The 23,064-nt window shown below is 44.5% G+C and overlaps 1 protein-coding gene across 1 annotated transcript in view; it reads left to right on the top strand.

The window, feature by feature from the left end:
* Positions 1-23,064, top strand: part of LOC122564928 (adenylate kinase isoenzyme 1-like) — a 178,698-nt gene that overhangs the window by 30,175 nt on the left and 125,459 nt on the right. Inside the window, exons 3-6 of the mRNA XM_043720421.1 lie at positions 4,984-5,145; positions 10,213-10,385; positions 12,764-12,877; positions 17,901-18,092. Of these exons, the coding sequence (XP_043576356.1) occupies positions 4,984-5,145; positions 10,213-10,385; positions 12,764-12,877; positions 17,901-18,092 (641 nt within the window). The remainder of the gene's footprint in view (positions 1-4,983; positions 5,146-10,212; positions 10,386-12,763; positions 12,878-17,900; positions 18,093-23,064) is intronic.

Here is a 23,064-nt window from a genome sequence, read left to right as displayed (position 1 = left end):
TACAACAGACAAGGGTAGGACGTACACATTTAATGGTAGGCCCTTGGGTAGTGTTGTAGAAATCAGGGACCTAGAGGTGCAGGTACATAATTCTTTGAAGTTTGTGTCACATATAGACAGGATGGTTAAAAAGGCATTTGACATGCTTGCTTAGGTCTTTGAGTATAGTGAAGTCAGGTTGAAGTTGTCCAGGACATTGGTGACGCCTTTTCTGGATTACTATGTCCAGTTCTGGTCCCCGAGTTATAGGAAGGATATTATTAAGCTGAAGAGATTTACCAGGAGGTAGCTGGGTATGGAAGGCTTGAATTATAAAAATAGCTGGGAGTTTTTTCACTGGAGCATAGAAGGTTGAGGGGCAACCTGATAGAGATTTATAAAATAATGAGGGGTGTAGATAGAGTTAATGGTAGTTGTCTTTTCCCTCAGATGAGGGATTTCAAAATTCGGGGGCACATTTTAAGGTGAGAGGAGAGAAATATTTAATAAAACATGAACAAATATTTTACAAAGATGGTGGTAATTGTGTGGAACGAACTTCCTGAGGAAGTGGTGGATTATGGATACAATTACAATGTTTAAAAGACATCTGGAAAAGTAAACTATTAGGAAAGGTTTGGAGGGATATGGGCCAGGAGCAGGCAGGTGGGAATAGTTTAGTTTGGGATTATGGTCAGGGTAGACTGGTTGGATCGAAGGGTCTGTTTCCATGCTGTGACTCTATGAGAAGGATATTATCCTTGCTGCTATGTCACTGGGCATCCTTCCAGACTGCTTTGACCCTCAGACCAGGCTGACATGGACTGGTGACATGGCACAGGCATAAGTGATCCCAGTCTCCACTGAGCGGGGACATGGTCTGTGAAGGGTGTGCAGAACGATGGGGTGAAAATCAGACATGAGGGACACCATTGGGCCTTGAGGTGGGAATCCCTCTGGAAGACCCGATGCATCTCAAGCGTAGCTGAAACAAAATGAAATCTCCAGCCCAATATGTTCACATATTTACAAAGCCACCCACAGACCAGGAGCTGGCTTGGTGATGGGAATCGTGCCCTGGTATGTTCTTTCAGAGTTTTTGGTACAGTGTCGAGGGAACTTTATTCTGCACCTGACCAAAGCACAGGATGTCGAAACTGTGCAGTGGGAGGTCAGTCAGTGATGCAACTTGAAGTGTTCCGATCTTCAGAAGCCATGGGGAGAGGGACGTATTGTTGCCCCTTTTTTAACCTGCACATGACCTCTCATGCACAGACTGGGTGGAGAAACATAAAAAGGAAATCTCCTCTCCCATTGCGTGGCAGAACCTCACCGGTGAGACCCCAACCTGAGGGTTAGCCTTGGTTCAGTCAGAGCTGCCTCACCCCTGGGTCAGTTGATTAGAAATGTAGAAAACAAGGCCATTCGGCCCTTCAAGCCTCCTGCATCATTCAATATGATCATGGCTTAGTCCCCTGTTTCCCCCTTTCTCCCCATACCCTTTGAACCCTTTAATCCTATGAACTAAACCTATCTCCTTCTTGAAAGCATTCAATTTTTTTTTGCCTCAACTGCATTTTCTGGGGCAGAGAATTCCACAAGCTCCCCACTCTCTGGGTGAAGACATTTCTCCTCACCTCAGTCCTAAATGGCCTGCCCCATATCCTTAAACTGTGGCTCTTGTTGAAGGTACAATCCAGACTGATAATTGAACACAGTGCTGAGGGAGCACAGCTAGCTTTAGTATCAGACCTGTTTTAATAGTTCAATGATTAAAAAAGGAGTGGAGGCGACTTCTGATTGTGTTTGCAGACTGTTTGGACTCGCTGATCAGGGTTGAATATTGCTAAAGCTAGACATAGAACATTCCAGCGCAGTACAGGCCCTTCGGCCCTCGATGTTGCACTGACCTGTGGAACGGATCACCTTTTTCAACAAGAAACCCGTTATTTATTTGGGCGTCCCCTGGGCACAAAACTTTGAAGCAAAATTTCTTAAACCCTCTTAATTCGGAGATGAAAGTAGTATTCACAAGCTGCTGGCTGGGTAAGCTGTTTATATAAAGAGCAGACTGGATAATTGTTCTGTCAAGGAGTGGTTAGAACAAAAATAAATGGGCAGAGTTGACCTCACAGTTAGACACTAAACTTCCTTTTAAATTAGTCGTGTTCCTAACTGTAGCTTTCAGAGGTGAATTAAGAGTCTGTCTCAAACCAATTATTGCTCGACAACTGATAATATTGTGCTTTTTCCGGAATGTTTTGTATCCACAATCAGAAGCTTACAGCTTGAGATAGAGATTAGTTTCAGGCCCCTGCCAGTTTCTGTTTGAGCCAGGCTGGTTAACAGTTCCATCACCTCCCTGCTCTGACTGGTACTGCCTTGGTTCCTGCACCTAATGGCCAAAATCCCTGAGATGATCCCACAGAAACCGGGACTGAGTCTGTGTACCATTTCATGAAGGGCTTTCCCTCACTTTGATTGGCAGCCAGCTGGATAGCTGTGACACACCAGCCTCACTGTACAATGGGAAAGCCATCTCCCCCTCGAGGCAATCCAGGCTGACTGCTCTGGAATAGAGGGAGTTAAGGGGAGACCTGACAGAGGTCATGGAGTCATAGAGCACGGAAACAGACCCTTCGGTCCAGCTCGTCCATGCTGACCAAGTTTCCTGAACTAAACTAGTCCACTTGCCTGTGTTTGGCCTGTATCTCTCTAAATCGTTCCTATTCATATGCCTGTCCAAATGTCCTTTAAATATTGTAACCTTATCTGCATCTATTACTTCCTCTGGTAGCTCATTCCATGCATGCACTACCCTCTGTGTGAAAGTTTGCCCTCAGGTCCCTTTTAAATCTTTCCCCTTTTACCCTAAACCTATGCCGTCTAGTTTTAAACTCCCCCACTTTGCTATTCACTGTATATATGCCCCTCCTGATGTTATAAACCTCTATAAGGTCACCACACGGCCTCCCACTCTCTGGTGATAAAAGTCCCAGCCTATTCATTCTCTCCTTTATAATTTAAACCCTCCATTCTCGGCAACATCCTGGTAAATCTTTTCTGAATCCTCTCCAGCTGAATAATATTCTTCCTCTAGCAGGGTGATCAAAACTGTACACGGTACTCCAAACGTGGCCTCACCAATGTCCTGTAAACCTCAACATGACATCCCAACTCCTATACTCAATGGTCTGAGCAATGAAAGTAAGTGTGCCTTCTTAACCACCCAGTCAATGTGATGCAACTTTCAAGGAACTATGTACCGGAACCCCTCGGTCTCTCCATTTGACAACACCACCCAGGGCCCTACTATTAATTGTCTTAAGTCCTGCTCTTGTTTGTTTTACTAATGTCTTTAAGTAAGGAAACTGCCATCGTTACCTGATTGGGCTTACATGTGACTCCAGATCCACAGTAATGTGGTTGACTCTTAACTGCCCTCTAGACTATAGATGCTATTCTTACCATGATGCCATCATCTGCCTCGTTGTTTCAGCTCATCATGGCTCTCTACAAGGTTATTAAGGTCACCATTATCTTACCAGATGATGGACTGTTCTCTCGTTAGTGAGGGAGAGAGACTACTGGCAGTGCTTTAACCTGAGGGTCATCCTACCTCAGGCGAGGGGAGAGGTTGAGAAGGAGAATAACGTTAACTGGTGTGGGAACTGAACCCAGGCAGTTGGCATCATTTGCATTGCAAACCAGCCATCCGACTAACTGAGCAAGCCGGTCCACCCCCCCCCCCCATAAAAAAAAGCTGCTCCCTTTCACTGATGGTACAGGCGTGGAGTGGGGGCACAGATTTACAGTTTTGGGTCAGAGGTATGAGGGGATGTGAGGGGACCTGAGGAGGATGTGTGGTGGTAATGACCTAACTGCCCAAGGGGAGGGTCGAAGCGGGCAAAATCAATGGTTTTGAAAAGAAATTAGTGGGCATTGGAAGGAAATATTACTGCAGGGGTTCAGGGAATTGAGCAGGGAAGTGGGACGAACTGGATTACTCTATGGGGAGCTGGCGTAAACCCCATGGGCTGAATGGCCATCTTCTGTCTGTAAAGTGATTCTAATTCTGGCCATGACAGGATTGAAGGCAGAGAGGAATTAGATGGGCATGTGTGGAAAATAAACTGGGGCAAGATCAGGGGAATGGTACTGACTGGAATGCTCTACGGAGGACCAGCATGGACGCATTGGGCTGAGTGGTCTCCTTTTGCCACCTCGTGACCTTCTGTACAAAGATAATAGTCACGTAAATGTGAGGTTCAAAAAAACCTTACGCCAAACAGACGAACTGGTCAGCTGACTGGAGAGGGTCAGAGGGGGTTCATTCCTCAGGATGTAACCTGGCCTAGGGCCATTCAGCTATGAAGAGAGACTCAATAGGCTGAGAGGATTGAACGGAACTCTGGTAGAGGTGTACAAAGTCATAGGCAGGATACGTAGGGAGAAATGTTTTGTCTTAGTGAGGGGGTGGGGGGCGGGGGTTGTCAGTAACCAGGGAACACAGATTTAAGGTAAGGAGCAAAAGGTTTAGAGGGGATTTGAGAAAAAGTAGCTTTCCCAAGGGGGTGGTGGATGACAGAGCTCACTGCCTGGAAGGGTGGTCAAGGCAGAAACGCACCTGACGTTTAAAAGGTATTTAGGTGAGCACTTGAACTCCATAGCATACAAGGCAATGGGCTGAGTGTGGGAAATGGGATTAGGATAGACAGATTCTCGATCCTCACTAACATCCTTTCAGGATGAAAGCCACCATCCTTCAGACATAATGGGCCAAAGGGCCTTTCTCCATGTTGTAAAATCTCTAAGACTCTTCTTCAGGCAAGACAGAGAGGAAATGGAGGGAAGGCGATGTTGAGATATTTACCCAGGATTCCATTTCCATTTGTACCTGATCCACCTGGAATCGTACCAAGGGTTCCAAGGAAGTGAGTGGAATAAAGCCAGACATAATATCTGACGCGTCCTTGATGTTTTTTTGCACCTTTCTTCTTTTAGAACCAAGCGTTGCTCCTTATCGTCGCTATGACCGCCTGCCTCCAATCCAAGCTCAGTTTTCAATTGAAAGTGACTCTGATATGACGGAATCATCTGGGCTGATTCAAGAATATGATGTGTTTGACCGAACCAAGGCCAGGCCGTGCATTATTTTTGTCATCGGTAAGTGTCCCCTGCGTTACTCTCTCGCTCATTAACTCTCCTGATAAGACATCCGATTCCATGTTAATTAACCCCACGTTTTATTCCCTCAACTGTCCTCCCTTGCACATTAACCTGTCTAATGTTAACTCTGCTCTGGCCAGAGTACTGTTAGTTGTTTCAGGATATTATGTGCTAACTGGCAGACATTGGTGTGGATTTCAGTTGTCCTCACTTCAATCAGACCCTACCCCAGTCTCCTTTTTCCCTCAGCCCAGTCTTCCCTTGTGTGTTCATGTTCTATTCCAGTAACTGCTGTGCAAATGCTAGGCCTGTAATACTGTACTTCCAGAATGCTGCACTGTTTAAGGTAATTTGCAACAAATGAGACATTAAATGAAGGCTGGTCTGATTTCTGAAATGGATTTAAAAGCAGAACAGTTCTCCCTGGGTCTCCTGCTCAATATTTATTCCTCTAACAATACCTAAAGTATTATTTTCTGTTCCTTTTCTTCATTCATTCATAGAATGTGCACATTGCTGTCTGGCCACCAATTGTCACACATCCTTAATTATCCTTGAGAGGCTGGTAGTGAGCAGCTTTCTTGAACAGTTGCAGTCCTTGGGGTGTAAGAGTACCTCGGGAGGTCTACTCCGGAGGGAATTCCAGGATTTTGACCCAGTGACACTGAAGGAACAGCAACATATTTCCAAGTCAGGATGGTGAACGATTGGGAAGGAAATTTTCAGGTGAAGGTATCTCCTGCCTTTATAGATGGGAGAGGTTGCAGATTTTGGAAAATGCCTTTGAATGATTTAAATTTATTGAATTACTGTTGTTGAAAGCTTTCTGTCCATAAATGAAATGTTGTGTCTCTCCATTATGCCAGTGACTTCAAAGACACTTCATTGTCTGTAATGGGGAGTCTTGAGGGCAGGAAATATAGGTTCCTTCACTTCTGTTACCTCAAGGTGAAGTGTCCACTTCTATTCCTAAAGAGTAGGAACCTCACTTCCTCCAGTGAATGAAAAGTAGGCGCTAGAGGAACTTGATTTGGGATTTGGGGTTGACTGGCTAGCTTGGCATTTGGTGCCATCTCTGATTGGGCAATTAAGAGTTAACCACCTGGCTGTGAGTCTGGACCAGACCAGGTAAAGGGTGGCAGCTTTCATCCTGAAAGATGTTAGTGAGCCAGATGGGTTTTCCCAACATTGAATAATGGTTTCATGGTCATCACTAGACTCTTAATTCCAAATTTTTGTTGAATTCAAATTCCACCATCTGCCGTAGTGAACCTAGGTCCCCAGAACATTATCTGGGTCTCTGAAGTAATAGTTGAGCAATAATATTAGGCCACAGTCTTTAAAATCAAGGTAGTTCACTTGGTATCCGGGATATGCCTGGTATAAAGTCTCTCACTGCCAGGGAAAGATTAGTTCGGCCTTTTGAACTTGCTGGGAAAAGAAAAATCATTGATATTTAAAAAAAACAAATGTACACATGAGCAAATGTTTCACCAGCACCTTGAATATGATGCAGAAACTGTGCACAGCAGTGAGATGTGATCAGGTCGGACTCATTGAGTGAATTAGTTTCCTGCCAAATGCAGAGCATTTGGATGGAACTTTAACTCACTGAAAGCCCATTCATTTATGTAGACATCCATTTTTGTCATATTCTGTGTCACCGTGATATATGACAAGGCTAAACCTTCTCAGTATTACAAGTATGCTCCTAAGGTGCACTTTGAGACATCTTACTACATTAAAGGTGTGATATAAACACAAATTGCTACGTTTGCCAACACTCAGTCGAATCCTGTCAGACCAGGAGGAGATGATGGCTGCACCTTGCGTGGATAAAGGGGTTAGAGTGTTACATGAGCTGACTCTCAAATAGACAGTAGTTCTGTGCTGTCACTCTGCCGGCGTGACTCCACACAGGAAGGATAATTCGTGAGCCACTCTTAACGCTTTTCATTTCACTACAGAAATTTATTCAGAAATCCAGATGAAAGGTCAATGTCACGGGCACCCCACCTCTCAAAACGGGAAAGGGGCGAGCTGTGTTGTTGCGGGGAGGGGTAGAGGGGTGACACAGATCAAGATGGAGTGAGTCAGAGACTCGAGCTGTGGATGGTTGAAGGGTGGTCATGTGATGATGAAGTGATGTTTGAAACCTCTTCTCCCGCTCCTTGGACGCTGCCTGACTGGCTGAGCTTTTCCAGCGCCCCACTCTTCGACATGCGATTTCATACAACTAACCAAATAAGAGGCTTTGTCTTTCGACCAGTTAGAAATAGGCCTGGTCACCTTGGAGACAGATGTAGTAAGACTGCATCTCAGTCAAAGCAACATATCATGTTAGACTATAATAAGCCATAAGAAATAGGAACAAATGTAGGCCATTCGGCCCCTTAAACCTGCTGCACCGTTCTATAGGATCACGGCTGATCCGACACTCCTCACATCCCACGTTTCTGTCCTTTTCCTCCTAACCCTTGACTCCTCCATTGACCAAGAGTCTATCTATAAATGTGCACTAGGACTCTGCCCCCTCAGCTCTCTGTAGCAAGGAGTTCCAAAGACTCCAAACCCTCTGGGTGAAGAAATTCCTCCTCACCTCAGTCTTAAATTGGCACCCCCTTTATATGAGACCTCGCCCTCTGGTCCTAGACTCTCCCCTTTGGGGGAAATGTCTTCTCAGCATTTACTCTGTCAAGCCCCTTAAAAATCCGATATGTTTCAATGAGATCACCTCCCATTCTTGCAAACTTCAGTGAGTAGTGTCCCAACCTGTTTAGCCTTTGCTTATGAGACAATCTCTACATAGAGGGATCATGCAATTTGCTTGTATAGCATGCAAAATGACATTAAGTGGAGGATACAGGCACAGTTGCAACGTTTGAAAGGCATTTGGAAAAGTACATGAAAAGGAAAGGTTTGGAGGGATATGGTGCAGGCAGGTGGGACTAGTTTAGTTTGGGAATATGGTCGGCATGGAATGGTTGGACCGAAGGGTCTGTTTCCATGCTGTATGACCTGATGTGAAAACATCAAATCAATCAATCCGACCCTAGTGAGCCCTCCAACAGTGTGAACAGTATTGTGTTAACTGAGGTCTCCTGACCTTCACTCCCTATCCTGTGTCCTCAGTGAGATGTAGTTAAATAAACCCCCATTTACAGTCTTGCACAGCTCCTGGTACAGTCAGACTCCTGCTCTGAAGCTTTCAGCACTTGAACCTCAATTTTAGCTTCACTGCGTGCGCAGCACCAGCAGGAACGGACTGGGCTCAGGGTGGATGACCTTCACCCCCTCGAGCATGGGGCATTAAAGAGGCCATGACCCCGTTCCCTCCAGCTGGACAGATTCAAACTGGAGCTTTACTCAAAGCCATCACAGAACTAAAACAGCACACGTTTAGGTGCGGCATTTCTCTGAATCTGATGGCCAGCCTTTGTCTCTGCTCTGCCCTCCTTGCCCCTTCCCCTTTTTCTCATCTTTCCCTTCTCCACTCCCCTCTCTTCTCCTTCTCTTCATCTTTTTTATTCTCTTCCACTTCTTTATTCTCTTCCACTTCTCTCATTCCTTCTCCTTCTCTTCTATGTTCTCTTCTTTGCTTCCTCTGACCCTCTTTTCTCCTCTTCTCTTCCTTTCTTTTTCTCTCCTATGTACATGAATCGGAAAGTTTTGGAGGGATATGGGCCTAGAGCAGGCAGGTGGGAGTGGTGTAGATTGAGATTATGGTCAGCATGGACTGTTTTGACTGAAGGGTCTACTTCCATGCTGTGTGACTCTATGACTCTCATCCCTTCGCTTTCTCATTCAAATTTTCTCTCCTCTTCTTGTTCTCTTCTTCTCCTCTCTTCCCACCCCTCTCTCTCTACTCATGGAGTTGAAAGCTTGATGGACAGGTATGAACATCGGGGAAGATGGTCAATGAAAGATAAAGAGATGGGATAGATCTGAATGTGGTTATTAGGTTTAAAAAGGTGAGAGGTTAAAGTTTGGTGAAATAGATGCTCCCTCCCCGTTTCCTCATACAATCTACAGTCACTTAAATCCCATGCTTGGTGAGAGCTAACCTCTTCTTGATGACCCACCTCGTCCTCTGTGTTTCAACCATGCTGGAGTCCACTCACTTGTCAGCTTGACTTAAGAAGTGAATTTTTAGAGACTGCCTCTGACACAGTGTCAGGTGTGAAGAACGAGGCAATGACTGTTCTATATTTATGTTTGTGTGATAAGTGAGAGGACAAACGTCCATTTAGATAGCATCCTTTGCAACCTCAAAATGTCCCTAAGTGTTTCACAGGCATTAAAGTACTTTCATACTGCGTTTTAATGTAGAAAATGAGGCTAATGGGTGCCTGGGGACAACATCAGCTCCCAGTCCATCTCTGGGCCATATATTATTTCTTCATGGTCAGAGTGGCACCCATGGAACACTCCACCTTTAGCATTACGGTAATATTGGTCCCTGTTCTGTCTGCTCTTCCACTTCCCCATCTTTTCCCCTTCCCTGCCCACAGTTCCCCTGTCAATACTTTAGCCACACAGTGTGACACATTGACCAGTTTGCATCGTTTCAGATACAGGTAGTACTTCGATAATGTGATTGTTGAATTCTTGTGCACCCCCATGTTATTAGAAAAATCATACCTTAGAAACAGCACTTCAACTGTTGGCAATGTAATTGTGTTGCAGCCAACACACGTTTTAAAAGTCCATGCTTGAGAGACAGTGTCCCCACACCATCGATCGCATTGTAGCGAATTTGCGTTAATGAAACACATGTTCTAGCAGAATGACCCGTACTGTTCTTAAGCTACAAAGAACTGAAGTTGCTGGAAAAGCTCAACAGGTCTGCTGTGAACAGAAATCAGTTAACATTTCAGGTCCAGTGACCCTTCCTCAGAATCCAAACCCAACCCGGACCCTACACGTTAATTCTGATTTCTCTGCACAGATGCTGGCAGGAGCTTTTCCAGTGATTTCTGTTCTTGTTTCTGACTTACAGTATCCACAGTTCTTTCTGTTTTAATTTGCTGTTACTAAACTGTTTTGAATTCTGCCCCGCCGCAGGTGGTCCTGGGAGTGGGAAGGGAACGCAGACTGCCAAGATGGCCGGACGGTATGGATTTGAGTCCGTTTCGGTGGGAGAGATCTTACGTCGACAGATGCTGCACCATGCACCAAGTGACCGCAAGTGGGAGCTCATCGCACAGATCATTGCCAATGGCGAGTTGGCACCTCCAGTAAGGAACCTGAACCAATACCAGTCCAAACCAAACCGTTCTAAACCAGAATGGGTACTGAAACAGGAAAGGGAAATGGTTCCAATAGTGATTGTTTAATTGTTGAGCTGAAGATGGCCTTGTGACAATAATGTCGATTTAATATCTCCTCAGGGAAGGCAGTCGATAGTTCAAAATGCAGATAAAAGCGTTCTTGCATTCCCATAGCGCTATTCATGATCTCAGACTGTCCCAAAGTGCTTTGCAGCCACTGAAATAGTTTTGGAGAATGGTTCCTATTTTAATGTGGGGAAGTACAACAACCAGTTTATACTCCTCTAGACAGTGATGAGCTAATTATCATGTGATGTTGGTTTACGGTTTCATATGATGTTGGTTTACGGTTAAATACTGGCCAGGGCTCAGGGGTGTATTTTTCTGCTTTTCTCAAGACATTGTTAACTTAGAGGAGTCTTGGTTTTACATCTATTCCAAAAGATAGTACCCACAATGGTGCAGCCCTCCCTCAGCACTGTGCTATCAGCCTTGGTATAGTGCTGAAGCATCTCAGGGAAGACTTAAACCCTCAACCTTCGGAGGTTACTGCCCTCTGAAGAAAGTGGCAGAAAACGAAAATAATTTAGTTTTGAAAATGTGTGGCGCTTCCCTCTTTTACTGATGGACTGTTACTTTGAGATTGCTCCTGGATGGGTCTGTTCTCCTTCCTGAACGGAGCAGTTAATGTTTGTTGCGTTCCTCTGTTTAATACAAGTGTGCTAATTGTACAGCAAGGCTTGGTCAATGTAGGTTCTTCATTTATGGACAGCAGTGGAGAGACAGTGGCATAGTGGGGAGGCTGTGGCCTAGTGGGATTATCGCTGAACTGTTAATCCAGAGATCCAGATAACATTCTGGGGACCTGTGTTTGAATCCCGCCGCGGGCAGATGGTGGAATTTGAATTCAATAAATATCTGGAATTAAGAATCTACTGATGACCATGAATCCATTGTCAGAAAAACCCATCACCTTTACTTTAGGGAAGGAACATTGGCTTCCTTACCTGGTCTGGCCTACATGTGACTCCAGACCCACAGCAATGTGGTTGACACTTAACTGCCCTCTGAGCAATTAGGGATGGGTAATAAATGCAGGTCGAGCCAGAGATGCCATCATGACCGAATAATGGAAAAAGAAATAGTGGGAATACCACAGGATTTATCATCTAGAGGCCAAGAATGTGAGGACATGGCTTAAGATCCCAGTTCAGTAACTGATGGAATTCAGTACATCGCCATGATGGTGACCAGGAAACTACCATTAATTGTCATTAAAACCCATCTAGTTCACTGATGTCCTTGAGGGAAGGAAATCCACCATCCTTACCTGGTCTGGCCTACATGTGACTCCACACCCACAGCAATGTGGCTGACTCTTAATAGCTTCCCACTGAGGAAAGCCATTCAGTTCAAGGGTAATAAATGCTAGTTTTAACAGCAACACCCACATCACTGGAAAGAATAGAGAAAAATACAGAGGTAACTGGGAGGCTATGTCGAAGTTCCTTGGTTTGTGGGGACTGTTGCTTTGCTCTCTCAATGGAGGACACAATCTCAAAGGAAGGGGTCACCATTTAAGGCAGTGAAGGAGAGTGCATTTTCTCTCAGAGAGTGGTGAATCTGGAAAATACTTTGCAGAGGTTGTACATCAAATATATATTCAAGGCTGAGATAGGCAGATTGTTAATCGGTCGGAAAAAGTCGGGAAAGTGGAGTTGAGGGTTATCAGATCAGTCATGAAGCAGACTTGATGGGCTGAATGGCCTAATTAGAACATAGAACATAGAACAATACAGCACAGAACAGCACGGCCCACGATGTTGTGCCGAACATTTGTCCTAGCTTAAGCACCCATCCATGTACCTATCCAATTGCCGCTTAAAGTTCGCCAATGATTCTGACTCTGCCACTCCCACAGGCAGCGCACTCCATGCCCCCACCACAATCTGGGTAAAGAACCTACCCCTGACATCTCCCCTATACCTTCCACCCTTCACCTTAAATTTATGTCCCCTTGTAACACTCTGTTCCTCTGTCTAATGGTTTTAGTGTTTGACATGGGACTATGCATTACATACTGTCATGTTATGTAGTTTACCTTTTAAAATATCATCATCCCTGCACCCACCCATCTTCGCATGAATGACTGGATGGGGAATTCTCATTGAAAATCTGGTATCAGCCAACATTCAGAACAGGCTGCCTTGTGTGGGAAAGCTGGGTCAGAACTGCTGGAAGTCACAGCGAGGGAACCATTTCTACATCTCCTCTGCCCACACCCCCTCCCAAACCCAGAAAGCTGCCAAGTACATTAAAATATGACTTTCCTCATTTTCCAACAGGAAACAGCTATTGAGGAGCTGAAGCATCAGTTTATGAAGCACCAGGATGCAAAAGGTTTCATCGTGGATGGGTTTCCCAAGGAGATCAGCCAGGCGTTTACATTTGAAGAGCAGGTGAGAACTCTCAGTGTTTTACTCAGGTGTGCAGACTCCAGTCTTGAATCCAACCAGTTTGGAGTGAAGCATATGTGCATCAGTCTCTAAATGTTGTAACAGAGGTGAGCAAGTCCATAGAGTAACGCAAATCATGGTAGCTGGTGAGGCACAGTGAAGGCGAGGAATACACCGGAGAGCTCCAGGGGAGTAGCTACAGGCAGCAGCAGCATTGTACACTGTAACAAATGGTGACACCTGCCAAGGGCAGGGAGGGAGCTAGCTACCTGGCAGCTGTCACAGTAACTCAGATATAGATTGCAAACGAGGCTTGGACATAAAACTAGGAGCAGGATGAGGTCAATTGGCCCTTTGGGCCTGTTCCGCCACTCAGTTAGATCGTGGCTGACCCGGGTGTGGTTTCAGTTCCACTCTCCTGGATTCTAATTAAATCTGTCTAGTTCAGCCTTGAATACATTTGAAGACCCAGCTCCCACTACCTTCTGCAAAAGAGAATTCCATACTCCAATAGCCATCTGAGAGAAAACAAAATCTCCTCGTCTCAGTCTTAAAAAGGAGACCTCTTCTTCTTAAACTATGTCCCTTCATTCTAATCTGACCACACATGAGGAAACACCTTTGAAATATTTCCCCTGTCTACACCCCTCAAGATCTTGCAACTCAATAAGATCACCTCCCATTCTTCAAAACTCAAAATAAGTATAGGCTTAACCTGTTTGATCTTCATTGACTCTTAACCCAGAGTGAAGGGTTGATCCTTTAGAACTGAGATGAGGAATTTCTTAAGGTAGAGAGACACAAATCTATGGAACTCATTTCTGCAGAAGGCTGTGGAGGCCAAGTTATTGTGAGTATTTAAGAAAGAGGTAGATAGGTTCTTGATTAGTAATGGGATCAAGAGACATGGGAGAAGACAGGATAATGGGGTTGAGAAACATATCAGCCATGTTTGAATGGTGGAGCAGATTTGATGGACCAAATGGCCTAATTTTGCTCCCATATTTTATGTTCTTATGGTCTTAACTAATCCAGAAAGAGTGGAGCAGTGTAACTTTGTGTAGGCTTGGAGCTTCTCCACGTCACTTCCAGAAGATGTGCAGAAGTAGGACACAGTTTCAGAAGAGAAATGTTTACTCGACAAAGCTGTGAATAAGATTTTCCACCCACCTGAGAAGATGCCAGAGGCTTTCAGAGGGGAAATGATTGATTTACTTGAGCTGAGTTTGACATCGTTTATGTCCATGAGCAACTCATTAATTTTAAGCAAGTATTACTCCCTGTGAGATCAGACACTGGCTGGAGAAACAATAGTTACAGCCCATGGAGATGAAGCAACAAGGTCCAGGTAGAATAACTCCCAATATTAAAGACATCCAAGTAATGCTGCAACACAAACCGTACATGTTGTTCACAATCCGCATATTCTCAATGTCGAACCTCACACATGCCTCGACCTCAACATCCTTATCATAGTAAGTTCCAAGAGAACAAAGTTCAGAAATAAACCGTTGTCGACCAGCCAGTTTAGGAGCAGCCAGGAGAAGATTTCATTCATCTTCCTACACTCATAGCCCAACCCAAAAGGAAGAAAGATAATCTCAAAGGATTCTATGTTAACATCAGAGAGCTGTTTCAACCTGTCGACAAGTGGGAAGCTGCAGACTGGATGAAAATGTTTCTTATTCCTATAATCACTGAAGATAGATTATGAGACAAAAATCAACAAAGCTTACCACAAGAAGCAAAAATTGAGAGCAAGAATGACCAGTATAACCCACTTGAATGTCATCATGTAACCTACTTAACACATTGAAATAGGGAACTTACATACTTTCAACATCAAGAATGGAGAAGCAGGGTTTGAACAAAATGGAGATAAGCTTCATATGACAGTGGAAACTAGACCAATGTCTACAGATCCAGGAAAGGGTCCAAAGGAAGAAATTGCCTGGTTTGAACATCCTGGATACTGTGAGGAAGAAAACAGCAGAGCTGTCTTTCCTTGTGGGACATTCATGAGATTAAAAGACCATTACCTGAGACAGCAGGGAAGAGTACCTCTGAGAAGGCCATTCAGGGGATTAAGTGTCTTGCAGACAACATATTGGAGCAGCTTTTGGGTTTCGTGGGGATGACATCCTCTGCAAAGGACATTCAAGTGGTGAAACAATCTCCAGGATTTCAGAATCAAGGTTAACCTTCCTCAAACCAAAGACCATCCAAGTCTGACAAAGGCACATCATGCGAGCTCTGTAAAACGGCTTGTGTTTCTGAAGTCAGAGACGTGGATGGGAATGGACTGTAGCAAATGTAAAATATAAAGGACATAAATAGCGTTCCAAAAATATTACATAATTAAGCGACTGAAGGGAGTTTGTTGGGGGTGGTACTTAAACATAATAACTATCATTAGAGAAAAGGTATTGGTGAGACTAACGGGGCTAATGGTCAATAAATCCCCTGGATGTAATGAGTTACATCCTAAAACTTTAAAGAGGTGTATTTAGAAATATTGGATACACTGGAATCTTTGGATCTGGAAAAAGTCCCAGAGAAATGGAAAACTACCGATATAACACCCTCATTCAAAAAAAGAGGAAGATGTAAAACAGGTAAGAATAAGCCAGTTAGCTTAACATCTGTCGTTGGAAAAATACAAGAGTCTGTTATAATGGATATAACAACAGAGCATTTAGAAATGGATAATATAACCAAACAAAATCTGCATGGGTGCACAAAGCAAAAACTTTGCCAAACAAATTAATTGGAATTCTTTGCGGAGGTAACAAGCAGGTTAGACAGAGAAGATCCAATACATGTGATGTAATGGATTTCCAAAAGGCGTTTGATAAGGCTATTTAATAAGTTAAGAACACATGATGTTAGGGGTAGAATACTTACATTGACTATTTGATTTGGTTTCTGTTATGGTGTTCCACCAGGAGGTGTCTAATTTTTTTGAAGATCTTAATTTAAAAAGACAGGGAAGTGGGGTGGGTTGATAACAGCACTTCCCAGCGATTGGATCCACAATGTTTCAGTCACTATCCTTTGAGAGAGTGCATTCCATTGAGTCAGAAACCTTTGAGTGAGGTCATTTCTCCTTACCTCACCCCAAAAAGATCAGGCCTTTATCATAGGCCCATGCTTCAGTGTTCTAGATTTCCCGGCCAGCAGAAAGAATCCCTCAGCATCTACACTTTCAATTCCTTTCAGTACCATAAGACCTTGAGACATGGGAGCAGATTTTGGCCATTCAGCCCATTGTGTCTGCTCCATCATTGGATCATGGCTGATGAGTTTCTCAACCCCATTCTCCTGCCTTCTCCCCATAACCCTTGATCGCCTTACTAATCAAGAATCTATCTATCTCAGTCTTAAATACATTCAGTTACTGGTCCTCTGCAGCCTTCTGTGGCAATGGGTACTACAGGTTCTCCACCATCTGGCTGAAGAAAAGCCTCCTTATTTCCGTTCTAAAGGATTGTCCTTTCACTCTGAGGCTGTGTCCCATGTTCTAGTCTCTCCTACTAGTGGAGACGACTTCTCCAGGTCCACTCTATCCAGGCCTCTACCCCCTCATCCTTCTAAACTCCCATCGCTTACAGACCCAACTGCTCCTCATATGACAAGCCCTTCATCCCATTCTTGTAAACCTTCTCTGGGCCCCCTCTAACACCAGCACATCCTTCATTAGATTCAGGGCCCAAAAATGCTCACAATATTCCAAACATGGTCTGACAGAGCCTTATACATCCTCAGCGGTATATCCAAGCAGATAGGGTTGTTCAGAAAGCATATGGTGTTTTGGCTTTCATTAACAGGGGATCGAGTTTAAGAGCTGTGCGGTTTTGCTGCAGCTCTACAAGTCCCTGGTGAGACCACACTTGAAATATTGTGTCCAGTTCAGGTCACCCTACTATAGGAAAGATACAGAGGCTTTGGTGAGGGTGCAAAGAAGGTTTACCAGGATGCTGCCTGGACTGGAGGGCTTACCTTATGAAGAAAGGTTGAATAAGCTCGGACTTTTCTCTCTGGAGAGGAGGAGGAAGAGAGGAGACCTGACTGAGGTGTATAAAATAATGAGAGGAATGGATAGAGTCAATAGCCAGAGACTTTTCCCCAGGGCAGGATTGACTGGTATGAGGAGTCGTAGTTTGAAGATATTAGGAGGAAGGTATAAAGGGGACGTCAGAGGTAGGTTCTTTACGCAGAGAGTTGTGAATGCATGGAAGAGTTCCAGCTGTGGTGGTGGAAGCAGAGTCATTGGGGACATTTAAGTGACTGCTGGACAGGCACGTGGATAGCAGCGAGTTGAGGGGTGCATAGGTTAAGTTACTATATTTTACATTAGGATCAAATCTTGGCACAACATCATGTACCAAAAGGCCTGTTCTGTGCTGTACTTTTCTATGTTCTATGTTCTATCTCTGCTCTCAAAATGAACACTAACTATCTGAATGCGACCCTTCCTCTAAACTCCAAAACAGAAACCCCATTGAATGAACCCATCTTCATATAACAATGTTCTCACTGCAGCAACTAATTTCATGAACCTCCACTGTCCAGTGCATCTATAATGCAGAGACCAAGCCTAATTGACTCACACCTACATTCAGACAGCGTTGAGGTGTTCAGCTAGACTTAAACCAGATCCCTGAGCTAAGGCACTATTGACCAAACTAATGTGAATCCCACAAGAGAGAGTGTTCACAATTGAATGTTGTACTCCACTTGCTGTAAAAGCTGTTGTATTTTTTGTTGCACTGGTCGCTGTTGGTATCTTTGTTTTCATAATCAGTAAGGTGGAGATCTCTGAATATGGCCTTTTCTTCATGAGGTTAATCCTTTGCGCTTGCTCTCCCTCTCTCTCTCTCTTTCTGTGTATGTGTCTGTGTTTATGTGTGTGTCTGTGTCTGTGTGTATGCGCGTCTGTGTGTGTGTGCGTCTGTATATCTGTGTGTCTGTGTGTGTCTGTCTGTGTGTGTTTGTGTGGGTGTGTGTGTCTGTGTGCTGGATCCAGATTGGTTCCCCTGACCTGGTGCTGCTGCTAGCGTGTTCCAACCACCGGTTACGCCAGCGCCTGGAGAAGCGAGCCGTGGAGCAGGGCCGGCCGGACGACAACAGCCACGCCATCGAGCGCAGGGTGGAAACCTTCAAACAGAACATCAACCTGATTGTGAAGTATTACCAGGAGAAGGAGCTCATTGTTCGGGTAAGGTCGTCATGGATAACTGCACACTGTGTGCATTCCTTCATCTGCAGCCGACCTATAGCTTATTAACCCCTGTCAGATATTCAGTTAGAAACAAAGGTCTCTGCTGAGATTAATTCCTTTTACGAGCAGCCAATCTGATAATTATTTTGATGTTTGTTTACTTGAGACAGTCTTCCCTATGAGGTGGGGCGCATGAGTTCACACTCCACTCCCGAAACCTGAGGTTTACAAGCAATTCCTGGATTGCAAACAGCTTTCATTACTGAGTCCATTTGCTAGTTGATTTCTGCACAAGTCAGAATGCAATGCAGAGCAATGTAAGTTAGCTGTTGGGTGGCACAGTGGCTCAGTGGCAGCACTGCTGCCTCACAGCACCAGGGACCTGGGTTCGATTCTAGCCTCGGGCAACTGTCTGTGTGGAGTTTGCACATTCTCCCCATATCTGCATGGGTTTCCTCCATGTGCTCTGGTTTCCTCCTACAGTCCAAATGTGCGCAGGTTGGGGTGAATTGGCCATGCTAAATTGCCCATAGTGTTCAGGGATGTGTAAGGTTAAGTGCATTAGTCAGGTGTAAATGTGGAGGAATAGGTCTGGGTTGGTTACTCTTTGGAAGGTCAGTGTGGACTTGTTGAGTCAAATGGCCTATTTCCACAATGTAGTGATTCTATCAACTCTAATAAGTACAAAGGAATATTTGAATGACACGTCTTTAAAATTACACCCCTGCATGGGATCGCATTCATATGTCAGATATTTGTAAATTGGGGACCGTCTATACGGTGAGAAAGTGAGGACTGCAGGTGCTGGAGATCAGAGCTGAAAATGTGTTGCTGGAAAAGCGCAGCAGGTCAGGCAGCATCCAAGAAGCAGGATAATCGACGTTTCGGGTTAGAAGGGCTTATGCCCGAAACGTCGATTCTCCTGCTTCTTGGATGCTGCCTGACCTGCTGCGCTTTTCCAGCAACACATTTTCAGACCGTCTATACTGTCTAAACTGACACTTCAGTGCTGTGCAGTGGGAGTGCTGTGCTGTCTTTCATTCAAATAAAATCCATGGCAATATTTTGAAGCACAGAAGAGTTATGGTCAATATTTATCTCTCAACCAACATCAGTGAAACAAATTTTCTGGTCTCTTTTGCATTGACATTCAGGCCTGCCGTATGTAAATGTCACACACAGTGATTTCAGTACTTCAAAGGCACTGCATTAGCTGCAAAGATTGCGATTGTGAAAGGTCTGTAACAGTGCAAGTTCTTGCTTGCTTTTTTTCAGAGGTGGGTACACCGTTTAGGCCAGCGTTTTGATGTAGGTCCAAGGGAGCACTGCACTGCTGAAAGTGTCAAATTTCCAATGTAGTATTAAACCAAAGAGACTTTGTGTTGCAGTTGGTAACGTGCCCACCCTCTGGACTAGAAGTTCCGGCCTTCTAATGCCATTCCAGGGCGTGATGGCCAAGGAAGGGGCATTGATAATGTGGTCACACTGCCAGTAAACTCCTCGCACATGTGAAAGATGAGAGTGGTCCAGAGGGACGAATACTAAACTGGGCCAAGGTCAATGATATCAAAATTAGACAGGAGCTGGGAAAAGTGGATTGGACACAGCTACTTGGAGGAAAGTCCACATTTGATATGTGGGAGGCTTTCAAAGATAGGTTAAAGCTAGTGCTTTCCTTTGAAAACAAGGAAAGGCAAGATTCGTGAACAGTGGATGACAGGAGAAATTGTGTGACTAGCCAAAAGGAAAAGAGAAGCGTACATAAGGTCCAGGCAGCTAAGAACAGAACGAGCCCTGGAGGAATATCAGGAGAGTGGGACCAATCTTAAATGAGGAATCAAGAGGGCTAAAAGGGGTCATGAAATAACTTTAGCGAGCAGAATTAAGGAGAATCCCAAGTCCTTTTATAAGAAGCAAGAGAGAAAGGGTTGGTTCACTAAGAATGTAAGGTTGTGGGCTGAACCTGAGAAAATGGCTGAGATTTTCAATGATTACTTTGTATCAGTGTTCACTGAGGAATGGGAGGTGATGAATGCTGAGATTAGAAATAGAATCTTGTTTACTCTGGATCATATTGACATAAAGAGGGAAGATGTGTTGGGTAGGCTAAAGGATATTAAGGTGGACAAATACCCAGGATCGGATGGGATCTATCCCAGGTTGCTGAGGGAGGCAAGAGAGGAAGTAGCGGGGCTCTGACAGATATCGTTGTAGCATTCTTAACACAGATGAGGTGCCAAAGGAATTGGAGGGTTGCTCATGTACAAGAGGGGTACAAGAAGGGTAGTAGGGATATTCCAGGTGACTAAAGACCAATGAGCCTGACATCAGTGGTGGGAAAGTTGCTGGAGAAGGTACTGAGGGATAAAATCTATTTATATTTGGAAAAGAATGGGCTTATCAGTAATAGGCAACATGGTTTTGTGCAGGGTAGATCATGCCTTACCAACATAATCGAGTTCTTTGACGAAGTGACCAAGTTGAAAGATGAGGGAAGGGCTTTGGATGTCATATACATGGACTTCAGTAATGTGTTTGATAAGGTTCCCCATGGTAAGTTAATGGAGAAAGTGAAGTAACATGGTCTGCAGGGTGTTCTAGCTGGGTGGATAAAGAACTGGTTGAGCAACAGGAAACAGAGAGTAGTAGTTGAAGGGAATTTCTCAAAATGAAGAAAGGTGACCAGTGGTGTTCCACAGGACTCGGTGCTGGGGCCACTGTTGTTTGTGATCTACAAACATGATCTGGAAGATTGCATTGATGGTCTATCAGTATGTTTGCAGATGACACGAAGATTGGTAAAGTAGCAGAAAACATAGGGGACTGTCAAAGAATACAGGAAAATATAGATAGACTGGAGAGTTGGGCAGAGAAGTGGCAATTGGAGTTCAATCTGAGCAAATGTGAGGTGATGCATTTTGGGAAGTCTAATTCTAGAGCAAATTATACAATGAACGGAAGAGCCTTGGGAAAGGGTGATGAGCAGAGAGATCTGGGAGTTTAGGTCCACTGTACCCTGAAGGTTGCTGCACAGGTGGATAGAGTGGTCAAGAAGGCATATAGTATGCTTGCCTTCATTGGACGGGGTATTGAGTTTAAGAGCTGGCAGGTCATGTTGAAATTGTACAAGACTTTGATTCGGCCGTATTTAGAATACTGTGTACAGTTCTGATCACCACATTACCAAAAGGATATGGATGCTTTGGAGAGGGTGCAGAAAAGGTTTATGAGAATGTTGCCTGGTATGGAAGGTGTTAGCTGTGAAGAGAGGTTGAGTAGGTTAGGATTGTCTGCATTAGAAAAAAGGAGATTGAGGGGGGACCTAATTGAGGTCTACGAAATCATGAAGGGTATAGACAGGGTAGATAGAGATAAGCTTTTTCCCAGGGTGAGGGATTCAGTAACGAGAGGTCACATGTTCAAGGTGAGAGGTGGAAAGTTTAAGGGGGATACATGCGGAAAGTACTTCATACAGAGGGTGGTAGGTGCTTGGAACGCGTTGCTAGCAGAGGTAGTAGAGGCAGGCATGGTAGATTCATTTAAGGTGCATCGGGACAGATGCATGAGTAGGTGGGGAACAGAGGGATACAGATGCTTAGGAATTGGGCGATAGGTTAAGACAGTAGATTTGGATCGGCTCAGATTTGGAGGGCTGAAGGGCCTATTCCTGGGCTTAAATTTTCGTTGTTTTTTGTTCTTTGTTCATATGCCAGTGGTGGCCAGTGAGAGTGGGCAAGATTCCTGGCCAGCAACCTAACGGGCAGGAGTTTGGAATCTTTCCCATCGTTATCCATAGCTCCAGGTTACAACCAGATTGAAAGGCGCGTGTTGTCACAGCAATGCAGACTTCCTGAGTAAGAGAGAGCACACAGCACCATCAGTAAATGAAGTCCCTGTTCATGTGAATACAGATGTTATAATAGCCTGCAGGAGAAGCCTGGCCAATATGTGACACTGAACTGACATTACTGAGATAGATTCTTTGGCCATCCATCTCTTTGTTATTAATTGGGAGCTTCCCCTGAGCCAACCAGTTGCCTACAAAACATGAACTGTTCCATTTTCACAGTCAGTGCTCTGGGGCATCCAGAGTATGTGTACGGTGCTACATGAATGCAGGTTCATTTCTTCCTGTCTACTGAAGGGATGCCAGCCTTAATGCATCTTAGAAGGAGTTCCGTGTTTGGAGTGGGGATGTGGATGATGATGGTGTACCTAAGAAAAACAGATTCAATCGGACTTCGATTAACTTAATTCACCCCTTGGTAAACTGATGGGAGTGGGCTGCAACACTGTTTAGACCCCCCCCCCCCCACTTTGATTTAATTCTCTATTTGAATGAAGGCAAGGTAATGTTGGGCGAAACAATCATTGGCATTCCCTTGGTGCTTTTAATATGAGAAAAGTGTCCCAAATGTATCAAATAAAGATTTATGAAAAGTATAAAAGATGAATCAAAACCTTGCTTCTCCTGTCAACAAGATGAGCTAAAACATACCTCCAATCACTCATGAACAGATACCCCAGCATCTATATGGCCTGTGTGGAGGGGTGCTTTTGGATTATCATTACTCTTCCTGACATTGACCAGTGAAGCGGGTGTGGTTTCAATGGGATATTGCCCAGTACCACCTTGAGCAAACATCCAGACCTCCTGCCAACAGTAACACCCTTTCATCTTCATGAGCAGTGCAAAGGGAACACCAGTGGGACCCAGACTCTGTGCGTTAGTAAAGCAACAGAGCTTGCCAATTCAATCTGTTCCCACCATTAGATCATGGTTGCTCTATAACTGTACCTCCATTTACCTGCCTTTGTTTGACTCCTGTTAGAGCTCTTATAAAGTCATAGAGCCATACAGCAAGGAAACAGACCCTTTGGTCCATACCCAACATAATCCTAAACTCAACTTGTCCCACCTGCGTGCTCCTAGCCCATATCCCTCCAAACCTTTCCTATTCATTTATCC

The sequence above is a fragment of the Chiloscyllium plagiosum genome, chromosome 30 (assembly GCF_004010195.1).
Source record: "Chiloscyllium plagiosum isolate BGI_BamShark_2017 chromosome 30, ASM401019v2, whole genome shotgun sequence".
Classification (NCBI taxonomy): domain Eukaryota; kingdom Metazoa; phylum Chordata; class Chondrichthyes; order Orectolobiformes; family Hemiscylliidae; genus Chiloscyllium; species Chiloscyllium plagiosum.
The sequence above is the reverse complement of the archived record's forward strand: the minus strand, read 5'-3'. Positions and strand labels throughout refer to the sequence as shown.